The sequence below is a fragment of the Thermobia domestica genome, chromosome 18 (assembly GCF_964235325.1).
Source record: "Thermobia domestica chromosome 18, izTheDome1.hap1.1, whole genome shotgun sequence".
NCBI classification, from domain to species: Eukaryota; Metazoa; Arthropoda; class Insecta; order Zygentoma; family Lepismatidae; genus Thermobia; species Thermobia domestica.
The window spans coordinates 3749097-3772313 of record NC_137471.1 but is presented as its reverse complement, the minus strand read 5'-3'; the positions used below and the strand labels follow the sequence as shown (position 1 = coordinate 3772313).

Below are 23217 nucleotides of genomic sequence, written 5' to 3'. Positions count from 1 at the left end.
CATGAGGAGTTTTAGAAGGTACGGTGGTAGGAAAGATAGGGAGGCGAAAGATGCTACAGTTGATGGACGAAACAAAAGCGTAAAATTCCTACTTCAAGATGAAGAGGTTACCTCACTGTGGTGCATGCAAGTGTTTCAGTTGCGCCAAATGACCTGCCAATAGTGGCCGAATAGCTATAATGATGATAGATATTCCACGAAACTTACACATAAGCGATTCTCACTGTTCAATGAAACATATTTCTATTATAATTCTTATTCACAAAAACTAACAGTTGCTAGAACTGCTGTATATGAGGATAATCACTGTTAAAGAATGATATAAAAATGAATGAACCAAGGCAGACAGACAGATGAAATTCTGCATTACGCTAATATCGGAAGAGGAGCAATCTGTGTAGGATACCAAACGAAAACATATGCAGGGTTCCACTCTCTTTCCCCAAAAAAATTTCCAGGACAAATCACCAATTCTCCAGGACTTCGACACAGGAAGGTATAATAGGATTTCAACTGTATATTCAAAGCTCACAACAGTGAAATGAAAAGTATAGTAGCCTATGCAGTGAATATTAATGCAAGTACAGTATTAATAAACAATTAATTAAATACTACACAAAGCAGAGCTTTTATTATTATTATTATGGCCTCCCAAGTCCCCTTATACCCACCCGATCCAACCAATCCAGCACATGTATTTTCATTCTTTCTACATGACATTTTAATTGTGCACCGAACAAATTTACAAACAACAAAAATCTATTTTTCGTACATGGCATCTTCATAGAAAGACAGTGTGACAGATAAAATTAGGAGAAAAAAAGGAATTATATTATAAGTTTTCGAACTGAGTAAGGGGTTGTGTGATTTCCTCATACATAGACATAGATATCTATGGACAAATAGTATTCATATGAAATTTTACTGAAGAGTAAGTACTGTTGCGAAAATAGACTGATTATGGAGGATTGATAGTGGTACAAAGCACAATTTCTGGAGGATAGTGCTAGTGAAGACAGTATCCAAGAATGGGTTGAAAGACCAGTAAAAGAAAGAACAAAGTTCTCCCAGCTAACCACCCTGTTGGGAGAAAGAAAGTCCACCAACCACCCACATATGCAGGATCATGACAAATTATTATTCAGCACAAAAACAGGAATAACAAACAAAATTAGCAATCAATTAAAATCTTCATTATAGTTATGAAAAATCTGACATTCAGTATTTCTGTAAATTTCAAGGACAAAAATGCATTTTCAAGGACATTTCCAGGATGTTTCAGGACAAAATCAAGTCAAGGACATTTCCAGGTTTTCCAGGACGAGTGGGAACTCTGCATACAATACGACACTTCTCGTTCAGGGTTGCAAAGTAAGGATGCTACAGTATCACAAACATAAAAAAAAAATGTCCAAATTTTGGAGGCCTTTACAACAGTAATAACGCAAGTGAAACAGGCGGGGCTATGCACATTCAAAGTATTTTAGTGTCGAGTACTACTATATTGACATGAGATATTTTGAAGAAATACGAACAAAGTACCAATGAATTGCAAACCCGACTTGTTTCGAAAGACGTTAATAGGAAACAAAAGTGTTTAGAGAAGTATCACATTTAATTACGTAGATGGTTTGCAAAAGATGTAAAGATCATAATGTCATTTACAGCAATTTGATATCTCACACCATTCAAAAGACATGATAAACATTGTGAAAGTTTACAACACTGTTTAAAATCATGTAATTCCGAGAATTTGTAATTGCAATTACCAAACGCTGCTGCTATAATGTCAACGATATAAAAGAAAGCAAAAATAGTCCTTAAAATCTCCCACAAATACGTCACTTGTAGCGAGTCAAGCTCTAGCAATGGTTGCTCTATCTTCTGAACGGTTTGTATCAAATTGCAACAATCAATTTTACAGTTTTCATTTGACGTACTAAATTTTACACAGTAAGCCGCCACTTTGGGTCAGAATGAATTGTGCAAGCAGTGCGAACATCGAAGTTGCGTGTTTTCATCTGTAGAATGTGAGTTTTGCCATTTTTAACTGCCTTGTTATGCACCAATTTTCCATTTCCACTTCCGTAAAGTCTCCGATTTACGATTGGGGATTCCACGAACCCAGAGGGTTTTGGGTTCTTTGCCCCATGACAGTTCCAGAAGGTTCCACATCTCTACCTGCCCTGGTTTCTACGTTATGACCAGCGTTACCTTTTTCGTGGAACGCAGTACTGCTACAAATGAATCTGTGAGGAGATTTTGAAAACTATTTTTGATTCCCTTTGTTTCTCTGATATTACAGCAACAGTTTTTGTAACTTTGATTACAACAAGTTCTCGGAATTTTAAGCAGTGTTTCAAACTTTCACAATGTTTATCATATCTTCAGAATGATGTAAGATATCAAAATGTAAACGGCACTATAATCTTCACGTCTTTTGCAAACGAACTACATGATTTGACGCGGTACTCCTCTAAGCACTTTTATCAATTAAATCCTTTCGAAACAAGTCTATTATGATTGTACGTGTGTTCTGTGGTGAAGATGTCTGAGCTAGAATTGGAGCAACGAACAAACTTGAAATTTTTGGTGAAGCTGGGAAAGAAGGGCAGTGAAATATAGGAAATGTTAGAGGTGTACGGCGAGAATGTCATGAAGAAAACAGCAAGAAACGAAGATTGACCATTTTCGGATGAGAGGAACCAGGTGACTGATGATGAAAAGGTGGGGTGGCCTGCAATGAGTCGAGTAGACGAAAACATTTCCGAAGTTCGTAAAATTGTGAGTGTAATTGACGACTGACTGCGCAAGTCATAACAGATGAAGTGAACACTGCGAAGAAAACTGTCCGGAAAATTTTAACTGAAGACCTTGGCATGCGCAAAGTGCGTGCCAAAATAGCCCTAAAAGACCTCACCAATGAACAAAAGCAAAGGCGAGTGGAAGCGTGCACAGACCTGTTGGTCAGGAAGAACGAAGTTCTGGATCGAAAAATTACACACGAAGAAGCTTGAGTCTTCGTCAAAGCAACAAAGTGTTAAATGAAAAACAGCCACGGCCGAAAGAGTTCCGGCAATGAAAATCACAAATCAACACGATGTAGGTAACATTTGCTGATATCTGTGAGATCGTACACCAAGAGTTTGTACCACGAGGTCTAACAGTCAATCACGTGTACTATTTTGGAGTGCTGCACAGATTGCGTGAGAAGGTAAGACGCAAACGCCCAGACATTTTCGCAAGAAACTCATGGCTTCTCCACCATGATAATGCACCTGCCCACATGACGCTATCCATACGCCATGACCAGAAAATAAATAAATGTGGTAAACCATCCACTGTACCCACCTGATCTTGCCCCCAGTGACTTTTTTCTTTACCCAAGAATCAAACAGTATTAAAAGAAATATATTTTGATGACGTTGATGACATTAAGGTTAATACGAGGGCAGCTCTGAAGACTATTCCAGAAACAGAATACCAAAAATGCTTCGAAGGGTGGAGTAGGCGCTGGCATCAGTGTGTAGCTTGCCAAGGGAAGAAGGTGATCACAGCAGCACGCAGTAATAAGAATGTAGCATATTTATGGAACGAGTTCGTTAATTTAATGTCAGATCTCGTATATACATGGTATTTAAAGAGAGAAATCAAATATCATTGCAAAAAATGGAAAATCTACCAGGTAAAATAACACACAAAACAGAAAATGGATCAAAAATAAAATTATTTTCCTCTACACTCTTATTAGCTAATTATGCTTGGAAATAGATTTTATTCGATATAACCTTTTGTTTCTATGAATTTCTATACAATATTCTGGACTTTTGAATGATATATGACTTACTTCAAAGAACACAGTAATCTAATCACCAATTCATTTAATAACTGCTGAAATAAATTATTAGAAATAATCTACTATCGAATATACTCGTAAGTATATAGAACACCACTTGATATTTATTCTACTTGTGGAAAGATCGTATCTGCACTTACCCGTAATATACAAAACGTTCATTAATCGTCGCATGCTTCGTGGATTAACATCACTAAAGTAATCGTCAGTTAACAACATTTTACTTAAGTCATGTGCTCCTCCAACTCGATTCAAATTACTACCTAAACTGCTACCTATACTGTCACTGGATTTCAGTCTTCGGCTACTTTTCCGCCTCTCGAAACCTTTGGACTTTTCACTATAGCCTACTCCAGATTCTGTTGAAAGACGGCGTGGTGAAGCCTAGTAGGATTAAATCACACAAGTATTATTAATGAGCAGTAAATCACATGGTACATAAAACAAAACTCAACTGAAATGAAATGAAATCTTTCAGTTTTACATCCCACGATTATGCCGGTCAGGCTAAAGGAGACAGTGATGATGAGTAATGAATGAAATGCTGGAATGAAGAAAGTGGGAGGAAACGGAAGAACCTCGAGGAAACCCACGCACACGGTGTTTGTCCACCACAAAGTTCACTTGGCAGGGGCTGGGTTCGAACCCGGCAGCCCAAGCACCAGAGGTGAACGCTCTATCACTGAGCCACCGCGGCCCCCAAAACTCAACTGAGTTCTATCACAGATTTAGATTAGACCTGCTATTTCAAAAATCTGTTTATTAAGACGAAATGTTAACATGCAATCTTTATTGGTCTTCAGGGGTAACTTAACGTCCACTGCGAAGTATAAATGAGCTGCTTTAATACTTGAATCTTCCATATTAAATATTATTTGTATTAAAGTCATATGTTACTAATAAAATAATAAATCATGACCACAAATTAGTTTAATTTATCTTTAATCAACCTACCTAACAAAATTTATTTCCTTCTGATGCAAAGAATAGGGCTTAAAGTAAGGAAACAGTGCAATGTTTCAAAAATTTATGATCGTAGCAGCGAAAGTTATGACAAATGTTACAGTAACACTACCATCCTGATGTTAATTTAACTGAAAGCTTTAAATGAAAATACTAATGAAACATACCACACAAAATTAGAAATTCTCGAGAACCTTGTTCTGGCTATTAATTTAAATGAATATTTAGTTAGCTTAGATGCCTGTAATTCGATTTAAGAATATTGAGATAAGGAGAAAAGAATTACTTCTATGTTGTGAATTTGCACAAGAAGCGTATGAAAACCTTAATGTACTCTAAAGAGAAGTCCAAATTTGTCTGAAGATTATGACCTCCATTTTGACGCTAATGGCAAGGACTTTTTTTTTTTTTTTTTTTTAATTTTAGGCGGAAGTCATATCAGACACATAAAACTCTCACAATTAATTTCAGTTCCTATTTTGAAAATATTTGTATTCTTATTAAAAACAAAACTAACAAATATATGGTTAATGGAAACATTTCCTACAATTGCTAGCAATACATGAGAACTTAATTTATAGGAATTTAAAATGAATTACATGAATCCTTTTTCACGTAAACATTTTAATATAAATTCATAATGCGCGTCACCAATATGAGAATCACAACCCTTGCCGCTTCAGACAATGGCACTGTGTACGATTTTTGTGAACTTGTCTCACTCAATTAATATCAAATTCTATCACGAACCTATTCTAATGAATTAATTAAATTGCATTAAAACTCTAAGCTGATAACAGATTCATATTTCTAACAAATTTTAGTCTTGTTTAATCTATTCATCATCTTTCTATAAGAATTGATAATAAATTAACCGCACAGACGCTGGTACTCTGTAACTGCTAACACCAGAAAATTGTTGAGATTAAGACTATAATATTCTTTTGCAGGACAAGTGAAAATTTGGTAATAAGAGCATCTACACCTTTCTAAACATCGGTTATCGAAGATATACTGGTTCCCATTGTTAAAGATTCTTACATGGAAGAAAGGATGAACATTAAGTCTTGCTGTAAGTTAGGGAAATCTACAACAGAGACTTACGAGATGATCGGAACTTTTACCGCGAGAACGATGTATCTAGTAGTTGTGTGTTTGAATGGTATGCCCGATTTCTTGATGGATGTGAAGACGTTGTTCAGCACATTCTCCATCGTGCGAACGATAATGAAACATTTTGACTACAGCAGGTCACAAATTTCTTCTTCTTTCAAAAGGCTAAGCCTTCTCTTTGCAGCCGCAGTTTCCTGTTTTCAGCAGTCTTTTTCACCCCCTTGTAGGAAGTACATCCTATCTCATTGATCATATTAAGGAACAATGTTCTCGGTCGTACTTTAGTTTTCTTCCCTAATATTCTGCCTTCGAAAATGTTTTGAAACAAAGCTTTACTAACGTCCAGGTTTCGAATCCGTATGTCAGAACACTCACACAAAGGTTTTTATAAACTACTTCTAAGCGTGGATGTTAATGTGCTTATTTAGGAAAACGTTCTTTTTGTTCTGAAAGGCGTTCTTGGCCAGTGTTATTCTTCTCTTATTTTACTAAGACATCTGTTGTTTTCTTCTATATTGCTACCGAAATAGCAAAATTCTGCTACTTTTTCGAGTCTCTCTCCTTCTATTTTTATGTCGGCTCTTCTTTCACCTCTCTTCTTCCCTATAATCATGATTTTGGTCTTTTTGTTCTTGGTTTTTAGCTTGAAGTTCATTATCTCCTGGTTTAAGACTCTGAGCATTGTATTTAGCTCGTTTTCTGAGTTTGCTAATATTGTAGTGTCGTTGGCTAATTTTGATTTCTTTCATCTTTTCTTTCATTGTGGTTATAGTCTCTTCGATAAACATATTAAATAAGAAACCTGACAGAGGGCATTTTTGTCTCACTCCTCTTCAAATTTTTGCTCCTTTCTTGCTGTCATTAACACCCAATTAAGTTCCTTATGTTCAAAATTAATCGTCTGTCCTTCCAGTCACGCCCTATTTTGCGTATTGCACGGCACATATAATTTGCGTAGGTCACAAACACGGTCCATATAATTTTATGAACGATTGGGTCACGGACATTCACTTCTCGGGTCATCAGAAACGTCTTAAAGATACGGATTATCGCTGTAATTAATGCTGGCCATCTTGTAAATTTTTGTTATAGATTTCCCTTACAGCACAACTGAATGTTTACCCTTTGTTCCATAGAAGAATTCATGACGATGGGAACCAGGATGTCTTCGAAGACGATGTTTAAAAGAGCACAAATGCTCTCCTTACACAATTTTCACATGCCCTGCAAAAGATATAGTACCATAAATCTCACATAATTAACAATTTTTTGTCATTAACAGTTACAAAGTATCAGTATCAGACCAGGAATAAATGTTCAACAACTCAAGGCTGCGGGGTTCACTTTGGTGTTTAGTTTGCTCATGCACCGACCTAACATATGTATCATAATTCTTATTGCATTACACAGCTTTCGAAACATTGTACTATTTTTTTTCTCTCTCTCTAGCCCAATTCACATGAAAATTTTGTTATAATTTTAGACTAACTTAATGAATATACTAGTAAGTACAAGAATTTTAGCTATGACATGCAAAAGTTTTGAGACAATGCGAATGCGCAAGCTCTACCTACAATGTGAAATGTTATATTGTTTTCTTCTCTACTCGCAAATAAGCTTGTGATTATACTTAAAAGAGTATATACATTATACTTTTTGTTAGGTTAGTTACCGTGCAAGAAAATAAGCTTCCTGTACTATGTTTGGTAGTTACAGGGTTTCAGCACAATTATAAACTAGGAACGTGCAATAATTCACCCAAAGTCTTGAAATTCTTTAAAATCTATAATTTCAATCCATAGCGAAAATAGGCTTCTGGATGAGATAAAGGATTAGTTTCTAACGTTACGTTACGCGAAATGTCAGACAGGGTCGAAATTTTATTGATATAAAAATTAACAAAGTAAAGGATTAGCTCTTTTAAAGTTACATTACGAAAAAGTCAAAATGAGTCGGAGACTGACTGATATCAAGATTCTATCTATTCTTGCTTTTTGTTGTAGATGCGAAAATTCATGTATAATATGGCTATTGCATTTGCCAACATGCATATTTCACAACTATAACTGAGTTCCTGTCTTTCGATCGGTTACTATTACCAGGAGGCGTGACGGCGCAAGTGAAACGGACGGTAGCTGCATCCTTAAGCATGTGACTGCCATTTCACGCTTTACACAATCTTTAGAAATGTGGTCAAGGTTGGATACTTTCGTTTGGAGTTGCAATTTTAATTGCCAGCAGTTGTTTTGTAATTAACGTACGTAAGGCAAAAATGATCAATTATAAACAATTATCTTTACGTTTTTTCGAAAACAAAAGTGTAAGTAAATGGCGAAAATTACCCTTAAAAGACTATTAGAATCGTGGAGTAAATAGATATGAATAGTTTGTATTATACGATTGCCAATTTCTACCAATTACGGTTGAAAGGCTTGATCGTTCATCTGAAGTCGAGTAGAGCATAGTGTAACTGATACTTGGATGAGTGATTATAGCGGAGAAACAAATAGTGCTGGCATTGCGGAATTCACCACGCATCGTAAGGACAACTAATGAGCTATATGAATGTAACTAGTACCGAACTCCGGCATGTTGGTAGCTACTAGTACCCCTTTAAGGAAATATTATAAAAATGCTAGAAATAGGGTTACTAACAGTTAGTACTGGCAAAATATGTGAAATACTATAGCAGTGCAGTGAAATTTCTTGCATGTCAAGAGTGCTCAAACAAGCGGCTGTATAATGTAAAAGTACAGAATTTCACTACTCGAGAATAATAGCACTATTCTACAGTAATCAACACTACAAACTGTTAAATGTGAGTACGATCCAAAATACGTTTGCTTAAGACCTTGACATTTTTAATATTCAGGTTGACGGAAAAAAATGTAATAACGAAAAATACAAATACACAACTGCGAAAGTGTAGGTTCCATACCGATACACAAAATTCTGTTGTTAATCGTAAGACAATCTTGCACATAACAGACAGAATTAGTCTTCCCTACAAAACTGCCGTTTCTTTGCTCGATGGAACTCTTGGAGAAACAAAATAAAGGGCAAACCTGAGTGTAAATTATCTCTCAACAAATAAGCACTTTCTGTACTATTGGTAATTCCAATTGTCACCACCTCTATGCCTTCAATGCTTAGTTACAAATTCTTTAAAACGACCACTTATAACATCGGGTAAACACAACAGCATAAAAGTGTATACTCCCTCTTTAAAAAACTGACAAAATCGATGTGGCAACGATGAAGAAAAGATTGTCAACACACTATACACATTGTGTCTATGTAGAAAAATAAACAAAAGATGAAATCTTTCACGTTTGTGTTCCAAGATTATGATAGGTAGGTTAAAGGAGACGATACTTAATGAAACTGGAACACTATGAAAGGAACCTGATGGAATGAAAATGTGGGAGGAAACAAGAACACTCCGAAAAAACACGGATGTTGTCTAATATAAACTCACATGGCCTATAGGAAGTCTGAGCAGTGAACACACATAAAGACTAAAGGAAAAAAAAGAGTGCATACAAATGTAAAGTACAACAAAAAGAAATATCAGGAAATTGAAATTTCAAAACATTAAAAATATTTCGATCGAGTTTCAATAGTAAATAGTCCCTTTATTTCTTGAGGGGGGTGGGGGGTATTATCAATGTCCCATTATATTAATGCCTACGACCTAACTTTACCTATATTTCCAGAGCGATCGTAACAGTTAAGCAGTGCAGAAAGTAATCGGTACCTAGCTGAGTGATTATAAAGAAGGAACAAATACTGCTGGAATTGCAGAATTCACAAAGCAGCATACGGACAACTGACACGCTATTTGAATGTAACAAATAGCAATGCATTTAAAATACGTTGACCATATGCTCCAACCGGCCGGCTAGTTTGCTTATGAAATTCGGGACTTAATGATGCAGGAAACCCTTTCAGTGAGAGTTATTTTGTTTGCTCCCTTTGAAAATTGGTGTTCCTTTTCAGCACTGAGGCTACACGAGACATGCATCTAAAGTTAAATTAGACTTTGAACCAACATAATGCGTTCAAAATAATTTCCATCTAAAAACCGAAACCACGGCAACATGCAACAAAGAAGCGTTCGCTAGCCATTAAACCAGCACAAAGGGCTACTTTTAGCGAGAGAAATCACCAAGTATGTTCTATTATGAAAATGAACCTCACGGCTGTACAAAGGTGAATGATAAAACCAAGGAAATAAATTAAAGAAAATAAACGGGATGGGTTTTCACAGCACATCTATTCTGTTTCTTACTTTCTCTTCTTCTATCTATCTATCTATCTCTTGTTGAACCTATTTCTCAGGATAATATTTCTTCCTTTTTCTAATTTCTATAGTGAGACGACAAGCGTTCGAGGCTTGAAAGTGTGTCCACTTCTATCAGTGTGTTTGTGTTCTACATAATTATGTAAATTTGGGTTGCTACTGAAATTCCCGATATTACTTCTGACGGGAAACCACTCTCTGTAACACAACCAATGCAAGAACCAAGGTTACATATTACTTCTGACGGGAAACCACCCTCTGTAACACAACTAATGAAAGAACCGAGGTTACGCGTAAGACGTCACAAACTCCGTACATGCTGAGAGAACAAGATGGGATGCCCAGTTGAGCAGGGGGTAGGGTGTTGTTGAACAGGATCGTATGAAAGTGAACCCAAGTGATTCTTCTTTTCGAGTTCACACTAAAATATTCTGGACATCTAGAATGCGAAAACCGTCAACAGTTCATTTAGGCCAAGAGTGATGAATGAAAATATTATACGCTGTTGGTTTGTGAAGTTTAGTGCTACTGACGCGACACTGAAAAATTAGCCCTACGGCTACCAACCAACAGCGTGTTCTGATAATTTTTTAACTCAAATACCGTGGATATGGACTCTTGCAAATATGTTCGTGCAGTTGCAGACAAGTTAGGCATACTCCATATCACTTATTCAGGGCTTCAATTGGTAAGGTTAAAAAATTCGACTCACGGGTATCACATTAGTTGACTCCGGCCAACGAGTATCACCATCTGGAGGAGTACAGTTCTCTGAGTGTTCGGAATAACCGCAAAGGTTTCCTGTATCGGATGGTTACTTCTGATGAAAAATGAATCAGTTACGATCATCGTAAACAGTCCTGACAGTTCGATCAAGACTCACGACGGTTTTCAAAAACATCCATCCATTGTTAAAACAGTGCAGTGGTTCCAAAATGTTCTCATCTTGTAATAAGCTGCATTTCTGTCCACTCTGCGCAGCGTTAAGTTTTCTATTACAGCAGTAAACATAAACACCCATAATGTCGCGTGGAAAACTTTCTGCACATCCACGCATTTAGTGCGAACGACCTCTGGAATCACGAGGAAGTTCGAAGATGCAACTCTTTTTATAACATTTACACAAATAGATCCTCCTCTCTTTCAGAGTAATTACAAACTTCTACCTGTTTCCTGCAAGATGACGTTGGTACTGCTTTCAATGTTCATCTCCATGATATGTGGGAGATGGTGCATATGAACTCGAGCCTTATGCTTCATTATCAGATGTCAATCTTGGCGCTTTTGCGATTTGTAGTTGCAGCGAAATGTTCTATTGCCCTTGATATTGTTCTTTGAGACGGTAGCTTCTGACGTCATACCATGTAACGCACTTTTTTTTTTTTTCATTTCATCGAGGATACGATATTTTCATTTAGTATCGTAACTAGTTACTATTTGATTTAACAGTATTTACTTTAAAATAAGGAATAAATTCGATAACACTAGCCTAACTACATTCTTAAGTAGATTTCTTAACAATAAGGAACATCTCGACGACAACAACTATTTTTTAGATAGTATGTTGTGAGTGTAGTAAAATTGGCAAAGAACCTGCAACATTATATTCTTTAAACTTTACAATATATACATAAACTGATTTTTGTGCGGAAGACTGATGAACAATCTTACATAGAAATAATAAGAGCAAACTGAAGTGCATGGTGCAAATTTGCAAGGTCTCAATCAAACGTTTCAACATTTGCTACGGCCTACCTGTGGTACTTACGAAAACCCCATACACAGAATCACAATACAGACACACAAGGACACAAGTTATTAGTAAGCACTAATGGAGCATGCATACCAAACCAATAGCACTAGTAGCACAAATACTGACTCTATCCTCTGCTTCGTTCAATAGAACTGATCCTTTCTTTTGGAATTGAGCTGCCACTTGTGCATTCTTTACTTTGCGGAGTCCCGAGTTCTGTAGATAAAAAGGTAAATGCACCATATTGCGTAGGTAGTCGTAACCACTTATGTGAGTCTCACTGAACACTTTGTTGATATTCATTTCTATGGCCTAGAAATAAATAAAAAATGCAATATTAGGAAATGGTTAAGATACATCATAATTTAATGTGCAGTTTGATTTGAAACGAGTTGTTTTACGGTGTGAAACTACGGTAGACTTTCAAACTATATGAATTCAACACAAAAACGAAAGCACTGGAACTATAGCTGCTGGTTGCAATATAGGGATAAGATCAAAAATAGAACCGTTCCTGCACGTACTGAACCCATACCAAAAAGGCATTACTCGCAACTTCTTACTTTTTTTTTTTTTTTATGAAGACCAAAACTGCAGACAGTAGTAGTAGGAAATTTCTACTACTTCCGGTATTAGTGGAGAGACAGGGGTGAACATGCTACATTTTCTTAAGACGCTGAGTCGATTTTAAAAATACGCTTGTCGTTATGTTATACTGATTTTGTTGTATGGTGATCAACGTTGAAACAGGAAATAGTTAATTTATATCACTTCCGGTTTGAATATAATGTTAACGGATGAGGCTGAACCTATTGCTAGGACTTAATACTAATGAAAGGTGGAAACAACAGATTCAAACTTATTTTTACACACACCGTAGTTGCTAATTCAACAACATACAAAGAGCGGAAATATGACTGAACCGGGACACGAACGCGGTATCTCGGGCATATCGTGCCGACGTGAACCACTATTCCTCCACTGGGTGGTGTAGTGATTAAGAGCCTGCCTTACTAAAAATAATACAAAATTTACCATTTTTCTTTTTCTTGTTTATTCATCAGTGAAAGAAGATAATGAAATGCAAGTTACCACAATCATAGATAATGGCTATTTTACAACAGAAAATATGAACCTGAAGAATGTTCAGTGTTGTCATCCATAGAAATTACAGTGTTGCCAGAAAAACAATTTCCCTAAAATCTAAGTTAAGATAGCGAGTAGAGGAACAAACTCAACTGCATTTGGTTACGTACCATATTGTTTTGGTTTCCTGTAAACTACTTTTTAAATAATAGTTGTATTTATTTTGTAATAAACACAATAGTTTTAACATACAGTTATTAAAACTAAATAATGCTAATTAAAAAGTAGTTCACAAGAAACCAAAACAACATGATGCATAATCAAATGCAGTTCAGTTCGTTCCTCTACTCGCTGTCTTAACTTAGATTTTAGGGAAATTGTTTTTCTGGCAACACTGTAATTTATATGGATGACAACACTGAACATTCTTCAGGTTCATATTTTCTGTTGTAGAATAGCATTATCTATGATTGTGGTAACTTACATAACATTATTTCCTTTCACTGATGAATAATCAAGCAAAAGAGAAATTGTAAACTTTGTATTATTTTGAGTAAGGCAGGACTTTTAACGCATCGGCACGGTATGCCGGAGATCTCAGGTTCGAGTCCCGGTCGTCAATCACTTTTTTATATTTTGTATGCTATTGATAGAACTTTAAATCGACTCTAAAGAACTGCTTCTCGCTATGTCTCTTCCTGTTTTTGCTCTAATACTTTTATACCTATCGACAGAACATAGCCGTTCTATAAGACTTTAGATACTTGTAGCATAGCATAGTTTGGAAGTCGAAGAAAGCTTAATTGTTCTTCAAAACCAGCAACATAAGCAAAACTATACATGAAACATTTTAATGCTTTGGCTTGAAATAAACATTGCTTTCCATTTTTTTAAAAATCCAACTACACATTAAATTACAATATGGAATACTTATATATTCATTAAAATTACGAATTACATATATTATATTAATGTAATAAAAAGTATGTCTGACATCTTTCGAAAAGAAACAAGGTCACACGTCTATTATCCTCAATATTTATTTCTTGATATATTTCAGAAAATAGTGACTCTCTTCGTAATTTCTACTCAAATGTCGAAAACCAGGTATGAATGAATTCATACACAGAATATATTTTCATCTAATGATCCTGGGTTTAAAGGTAGTTTTGATTCATCCCAATGACTTTTTGGCACATATGGTATACCAATAGGCATACAGGATCAGTTGCCCCGGAGGACAATATTATCAGGAAAATCTACGAAATATATACGAACTTACGAGGGAAAAGTTTTAACAAATAGGGCAGTGGCGTAGGCACCGGAGCTGACCTGGTTCAAGCTCCTCTTCCTTACCCTATATGGATTCTACTTACATACAATATATTCCTTTTGGGATCCCCAATGTTACGACAAAATTTATGACATAAATTATAGTGTATTATTTCAGTACACAGGGGTGAGGCGAATTGCACGGGAGACTGATAATGACGGTATTAAAATACTGACGAAATTAGCTAACAAAGAGAAAAAAAATTAAACTTTATGGCGTTACAGATTATGAAGGGCTACGGACGATCAGATGGCGCACGTTCGACTGGATGATGGATGTTCAGCGCATTAGTTCCCAGTGCCACCATTTCTGACTTTCTAAACCCGAGTTTGCAAGCTCTTAATTCAGGTAAATCTCCAATTGCTTCATGATGCTAGGTGAAGACTGCACAATGTTAGTGCTCCCGCAAGGAATTCTGATTCTTAAAATTTCCTGATTGTATTAACATATTATCTTGTTTATTTTTACAGTTTGTTAGTTTCTTTTTTACAGAAAATGGTTACGTCCTGAAAGGTAATGGAAAAACTAAAATGACTAAATTACATCTCTCAGCATACCATATGATCTTTAACGTCGTAGCAATTCGTTCATGAAAGAGTAATAATAATGCAAACAGAAAGTATGTTATTTAGCAAAAGTAATATTGAGATAAATTGAAAACTGAGATTAAAAAAAAAAAAAAAAAAGTGTTTGAAATATCATTGCATAGTACATGCAAACAACAAAAGAAAAGGTTTATGGGTGTACACAAAAGAACATCGGAATTATGAGTAGTTTGTATGGTAAGCAACTCACGCCTTCGTAGTGTAAAAAAGCTGAAAAGCTAGTTCCTAATTCAGTGCGAGACACAGTCAGTATTCAAAGATGGAAACAACATGAACTCAAAATTTCAATGGAATTTGGTCGTTCGAGTTCAGCGGTGTAAAGAGAAGAATATAAGATAACCGTGTGTTAGATAAAACACTTGAAAGGGTTAAAACCTCTTTCGCGTGTAGTTCTAAAATAACTAACAATGTCGTTAATGATAGTGTGGAAGCGACTGCACACGAAGCCATTTCATTTGCAGCTGTTGCACACCCCAAGTCAATATATTATACATCATTATGCATCAACTTCGCCAACGAAATCCAGGAAAGAGCAACAACTGATGATTTTCTTACTCGTGTTACTTTGAGTGATAAATCAACATTTCGTGTTAGTAATAAAGCGAAATCATTAAAACTTGTTTCTGGGGGATGAAGAATCCACACGAAACAGCGGACATGCAAGACACTCGCCAACAATTAACATTTTCTTCTTCTTTCCTCAAGATACATAGCTATCTTAATATGTTTCAAAATCGGCTCTTTCTGCTACAAAAACGAGAATACATAATTTAGTAGACTGTATACTCTCATTCTCTTCTTCTTCCATGTGTACGAGACATTTGTGAATGACTGAATCCAGTTTATCCCTTCGCTGGGTCTGAACAAGGTTTATCCTGTGATGATTTCCAATATATTTTGACAACAAGCATTATGATTTCTTCCTATGGAAGTAGGAAAAAGACCTGATTTATTGTTGTTGGAATAACTAATAGGCATATCTCAAAATGATTTCCAATATCTTTCGACAACATCCATTATGATTTCTTCCTATGGAAGTAAGTAAAAGACCTGATTTATCGTCGTTGGAATAACCAATAGGCACATCTCAAAATTTGCTATTTTTGAGTTAACACCGGTATCTTGTATGATTTTACGAAATCTACCGATTGCTCTGTCTTCTGTAAGGCCCATTCAATAAATAACCAGAAAAGTTGTATAAAAAATACAAAACTTTGACAAAGTTTGTGCTTCTTTGTTATTTTTTGGTGGTGTCCTAGAACTATCATCAGATAGCACGCCTGCCTTGTTTCCCTCATTTCCAGCACCCTGTCCGCGAGGCAAGCGTGCCAGGTCCGTCTGATGGTAGTTCTACGACACCACCAAAAAATAACAAAGAAGCACAAACTTTGTCGAAGTTTAGTATTTTTCATATTTTTCCCGTTATTTATTGAATGGATCTTGTATATAAACTTCCACTGGAAGTCGAAACCGAAGCTCCCGCGGCAACGACGTGTGCGCTAACTATATAACCACGAAGGAGTTCGAAAAACAGGACTGTTGAAGCTATTGTTTCTCTTATACCCGAGATGACCGATGTGTGTAAGAACTCGATTACCAGTTGAATATGAACCGTGTAGCAAAAGTTACCCATATTTAATACTTACAACGGACAGGTGCTAAAAGAGTATATTTCTACATCTTACTTGTGTTTTTTATTTCATACCATAAATAAGATAAAATGTACTACTTCAAAATTTCAATACTCTTTTGTATACACCCGTTATATGTGTAAAATAATTAAGACACATGAATGTCACTGAAGGGTTTTGAACACTGAATAATGGAAACCTACACACGAGGATTTTCTGGAAATTCGCACAGAAAACACATGCTTCACTGAACAGTTTATTGGGAATGCAAATACTAAAATTTAAACTGGAACTCCTACTTACCACTGTGAAGACAAAAAATCATTTTGAATGCTAAGAAAATAAAGGTACTATGTCTTTTTTTTAAAAAAAAAAAAAATGTACATTCATGGAGTATTTGAATAAGAGCTACTAGACGTTCGCTGTTAAGAAAAACAACTTTAATAGAAGAAACTCTTTAATGTAATATATAATTCATTACATTTATCTTCAGATTGTAGTATCCGCTAAATAACCATTGTGGATTTAGCAAGTGTTCTTCTCAAAATCTTGGATTATTTTCACTCAATTGCAGCCCTTTTATTAATATTATGATGAATCCCGACAGTTGGTTTTTAGATGTGATAAAATTTTAATATTCAGATAACCTCACACAGGTACTAATCAAGGGGTACCAAGGCATATGATCTTGGATTAGGATTAGGGACTATATTTCTGGGCTTTCGGCATTTATGGCCATGTTAGCCCATAACTAGGATTAGGATTAGGAATTAGATTTCTGGACTTTCGGCATCTATGGCCATGTTAGCCCATAACTAGGATTAGGAGTAGGAATTAGATTTCTGGGCTTTCGGCATCTATGGCCATGTTAGCCCATAACTAGGATTAGGATTAGGAATTAGATTTCTGGGCTTTCGGCATCTATGGCCATGTTAGCATATAACTAGGATTAGGATTAGGAATTAGATTTCTGGGTTTTCGGCATCTACGGCCATGTTAGCCCATAACTAGGATTAGGATTAGGAATTAGATTTATGGGCTCTCGGCATCTATGACCATGGTAGTCCGTCACTAGGATTAAGATTAGGAATTAGATTTCTGGGCTTTCGGCATCTATGGCCATGGTAGGCCGTCACTAGGATTAGGATTAGGAATTAGATTTCTGGGCTTTCGGCATCTATGACCATGGTAGCCCGTCACTAGGATTAGGATTAGGAATTAGATTTCTGGGCTTTCGGCATCTATGACCATGGTAGCCCGTCACTAGGATTAGGATTAGGAATTAGATTTCTGGGCTTTCGGCATCTATGACCATGGTAGTCCGTCACTAGGATTAAGATTAGGAATTAGATTTCTGGGCTTTCGGCATCTATGGCCATGTTAGCCCGTCACTAGGATTAGGATTAGGAATTAGATTTTTGGGCTTTCGGCATCTACGGCCATGTTAGCCTGCCACGCATGAGAGATGATGTCCCTCGGAGATCACACTATCCGAAGAATAAAGAAAGGAAGGAAGGAGTGAGAAAGGAAAGAAGTGGCCAGAAACCATTATGTTAGATACCATGCCGGTATTTACCTGGTGTGAATGAGGAAAACACAGGAAAAACCTCGTTCAGGATGGTTGACCTGAATAAGCTTTCACTTTTTCGACCGAGTGTCCCCACCAGGAATCGAATCCGGAACAAGGGCGAGAGTGTTAGACACTAGAGTAAGCGAAGCCACGATATACATAATTTTGGATTGGATATAACGCACTATAGATAGGATAGAGCTACGGTTGTGTAAAAATACCATCCAAAACTTCCAGACAAGAAACTTCGTGCCAACAGAGTTGGTCACTTGGCCGAAACATAAAGATCTAGATTTTTCAAAAAAATGAAATGAAATGAAATCTTTTAGTTTTACTTCCTACATTAATGCCGGCTAGACTAAAGGAGAGGGTGCTGATGATAAATGAATGCAATGGTCGAATGAATAAAGCGGGAGGAAACGGGAGAATACGGTATTTGTCCACCACAAAGCCCAGTTGGCGCGAGCTGGGATTGAACCAGGGACCCCAAGCACCGGAGGTGAACGCTCTACCACTGAGCCACCGCGCCCCCGAGTGAGTCCCGTTCAATATCGAGGCTGTATGGGACATTGGCCTACAGCTTAAGGTGGAATCCCAACCATATGTACTCCTATCAGGAATCGAACTCAGGTCTATCGTGTCAAAGCCGCGTACGCTAACTAGATAGCCACGGGGAAGCTCGCTAACTATTGAACCATCATAATAAGCGCTTAGTTCTTAGTTTTCCAAATCACCTTCACAATATATCAGATATATACATAGTAGAAATCACATACAGCTGTTTGCAACTTGATAGTGCTAGGCAACGAAGGATCTAGAGTAAAAGCTAAACGACGAACCTGACACAATTATTATTTCTTTAATTAAACCTTGATTTGTAGAAGGTGCAAGTCTGCTAATGATTTAGAAGTTTTCTCGATAATAATCTCAATTAAGAGCTTTCTTATCACGTAGAGAAACTTCTCTCATTTTAAAGTTCTAGAAAAAATCACATGATTGATTTTTGTGGTACTTTTCATGGTATACGCATAATTTATGTCGCAAATCGAACGAAAATTTAAAATTAATATAATAAGCGTTATTTTGCGAGTTCCAATTGCTAAAAATCGAGCTTCGAATGTAACGTTATGGCTATAATTTCCAGCAAATTCCGGTACCATTACAGAATCTAGGTCTTAATGATATATCTTCCACATAAAATTGTCCTGGATTACAGACTAAAGAAACTCATTTAGCTGCTAACTATAAATGAACTTATAAGCATCTAGTAGCTCTTATTGATAAACCTCTGACGATTAAAATAAATATCTGATTCTGACAGTTCGGCGTCAAGTTGGCATTGTTATCAATAATTACTGTGAAGCCAAATCTAAATAATGTATTTTACATACAAATCACCAACACAAAACAATACACTAATAATTATATACTGTACGTAACTCGAATAAATAAATATATATATATATATATATATATATATATATATATATATATATATATATTCACTCATCTTCAAACTATTACGCGTACAACCCTGAAATTTTACAGAAGTTCCTTATACTCTAGACCGTATATTGAGACATGATTTTTGAATGCGCCTCCAAAGTGGGGGAGGGATATTTCCCTCTCTCCCTATATTTACACGAAATTTTGTGTAAATATATTCCGTGAGCCGTAGGATCACGATAAGATGTGGTATTACGAAATGTGACTCGCTAAGAGAGGAAACGGGAGTGAGTGAGTACGTAATTCCAGCGACACAGAACCTGAATTAACAAGTATTCTGAAACCAGACAAAAATTTATATATCGATCACATATTTCCAACAAACCCTATTATTCCCGTGTAAAGAACGGGCATTCTGCTAGTCACATAATATCAGATTGAGTCGAAATAAATGTCTAGTTTTCCTCCGACACCATACAATCATAGAAAAAGTTGGAGAGCCGTGACCTTAACTATCAGACCAATGTCGCGGCTATCGCACAACGCCTCAGAACTTTTCACGTAGCCAGTACAGATGCTGTCAGTTTCAGCTCTTGTTATGAAAGAAACAATCGTAATTCGTGGTTACTGAAAAAATGTTACACCGCCGCGGCAGCCGAGATGTGGAACTAGAGGGCGTAGTAAAAAGACGGACGGCCCAATGGTGCTTCAAACAGTTTAAAGACGGGGACACTACCTGCAGATATAACACAAGGGACGTCCATTTGCACTCACTGATAAGGTTCTCGTGGATGCCTCAACAAGTAAGTCAAAGGCATCGGCACGGCGGTTGGCAGCTGAGGTACAGGCGAAACAAACCATAATTGTTCGGTATCTTCATCGGTTGGGGTTTGTGAATACACGACCAAGATCGGTTTCTCATGAGCTCGACAAGAAAAAAATCAAGCCGCGAAGAGACATCTACCGGAAACTTCTGGAAAATTCCCAGCATCAGCAGTTCTCAAGAAGAATCGTAATTGATAAGGAAAGGTACGTCTACATGCGATCGCCAAACAATAAAAATCAATGGTTCCAACCACGCTGCCCCGGTCGTGCAACGAGGATACTTGACACGAAGGCAATTTTGTGCGTTTGATGAAACTTTAATGGACTCTGCACTGAAAACTCACTCCTGATGGGTGTGCTTTAGATATCAACCTATATCTGAGCTACTGGGCCACGTGTACAGAGTTCAGCGTCAGAAATACCTGCGTTTGGTGAGGCGAAAGCACGTCTTTCTCCAAATCGATAGTGCTCCTTATCACCGATCTGAGCACGTGCAACAGAAACTCTCTGAATTAGTGGGATTGGAACTACTACTGCATATCGACATCTTGCCATCCTCAACATAGAAACGTTCAGAAACTACACGCTACCAGACAAACTACACGCTTATTAACCTTTACTGTATACACAAGTAATAACTTACGCACCTGCAGTAGTAGTATTTTCAAGAACACCTTTGTGTATGTATGTAGAGCTCTGAACGGACCTGTATTCCGTAAATTAGGCCATTAATAATAATTAATGAAACAGTGACTTGAATTCTTACTTCTTTCATCTGTGTTCCATTTTCGCTTGTCTGATAATCATACTTGGGTTAAGCAAACCGACAAATATTCCTTATCAGTGAGAACTCAAATCAATGTTTCATTAATTATTTACTAATCACCTGATTTACAGGATATAGATCTGCAAAAGTACACGGATAATTTCTTGAAAATGCTACTTCTGAAAATGCGTAAATTAATGTATTCACTGAAGGTTAACAGTGGAAAACATTAAATGAAACCTTCAAGTTTTACATCCCACGGTTATGCCGGTTAGACTAAAGCGGACGGTGATGATAAATTAATGAAATTGTGGAATAAAGAAAGTGGAAGAAAACGGGAGAATCCCGAGAAAACCACGCACACTGTGTTTATCCACCACAAAGCTCGCTTGGTGCGAGTTGGAATCGAAACAAGGACCCCATGCACCAGAGGTGAACGCTCTGCCACTGAACCACCGTGGTCCCCAGGTTGTCAGTGGTGTCATTCGTCTAGCAATGTTAATTTTTTGAAAGGTTCCGTGCTAAGAATGGCAAGAAATCTTTGCTGAAATGTTTACAGTCGAGATTTACAACCTGAGTGTTTTCGGTGAGTACATCTTTACTTTACACTCATATATTTACTGTTTCATTATTCACACGTAAAAAATACATTGGATTTTACATTTTGTACGTTTGCGAGTACAAATCATCGTATTCTTAACTCAGCCGTCACTGTCAGAATGCAAATTTTATTTTAATCAGAGTTCAGAGTTCAATTTTCCCTATCAACTGCATTCTCTCATTTGAGTAACACGACTAACAATACTAAGTTTCACACAATAACAAACTATGAACATTACATCACATGGTACACTGACAGGGACATATCATTTATTTCATACCTTAGTGCTAACCATGCTTGAAGCAATCTGAGAGACACAAGAAAAGATTACATGTTAGTTACTGAACGATCACAACCGATGGAACTGCGATTGAAGATAATATTCGAAATTTACCTTGAGGCTTTTTTTTTTTACTTCCCTTTTTTTAGTTTTTATTTCTAATGCCTAATTAAGGTGAGTTTAAAGGAGAGCTAATTATCGACAGATGGCAGTACGATTTCCCTATCTTTCCAATGTATTTTGTAAAGAGTGACGATATTCACAAACATTGATTGTCCAAAGACAAACTGAATCAATAACTAGAGAATACTCAGTGCATTTTTTTTAGAATTTTTTCTTTCTTTCTTTCTCTCTCTCTTTCTTTCTTTCCAGACAAAATCACGAGTGACGAAAAGCGGATAATTTACAAGAACAATGTGCGAAAAAGATCGTGGCCGAAGCGAGAAGCTCTAGTCTGTGGCAAATCTCACATTGACGCTCAGGAAGATTATGCTGTGCATTTTATGGGATTGGAAGAGCACCGTGCATCACGAGCTCTGTCGCTGGGCACGACGATGGCTTAGGACCTGTACTTGCGACAATTAGCGCAAGTGCTTTTAGCAATTCAAAAGGGACGGCTGGAGCTGGTCAACAGAAAGGATGTCGTACACCACGCTGATAATGATAGACCGCACACATCTTGAACGATCCGTCAGATATTGAGAGAACTTGATTGGGGGTTTTAATTGCATCCACCGCATAGCCCGTACCTGGCATCGTCAGAATATAATTTGTTTTGGGCTTTCAAGAACTTCTTGAATGGTGTTAAGTTAGTTTCTCCTGTGAAAACTGCATGTAATAACCTATTTGCCAGAAAGCACAGAAGTTTGACAGTGACGGAATTACAGTGTTGCATAAATGTATTCTCAATTTTGACCTCCGAAGGTTCAATACATTTTAGACAATCTAATATTATTAGAAGCATCTTCTGAACAGTACAATCTCACTGCAATAAATACAGCAATAAATAAAACAAAACAACTAGAAAGTGCACGAATAATTTAATTATTAATTCAAGTTGTCTATGGAGCAAATCTGAATATTCAT

The 23217-nt window shown here is 36.7% G+C and overlaps 1 protein-coding gene across 1 annotated transcript in view; it reads right to left on the bottom strand.

Moving 5' to 3' along the window:
- Positions 1–23217, bottom strand: part of Arms (Ankyrin repeat-rich membrane spanning) — a gene marked incomplete in the record, with an annotated part of 380241 nt that overhangs the window by 145069 nt on the left and 211955 nt on the right. Inside the window, 2 exon segments of the mRNA XM_081746181.1 lie at positions 3997–4240; positions 12082–12300. Coding sequence (XP_081602307.1) covers positions 3997–4240; positions 12082–12300 — 463 coding nt within the window.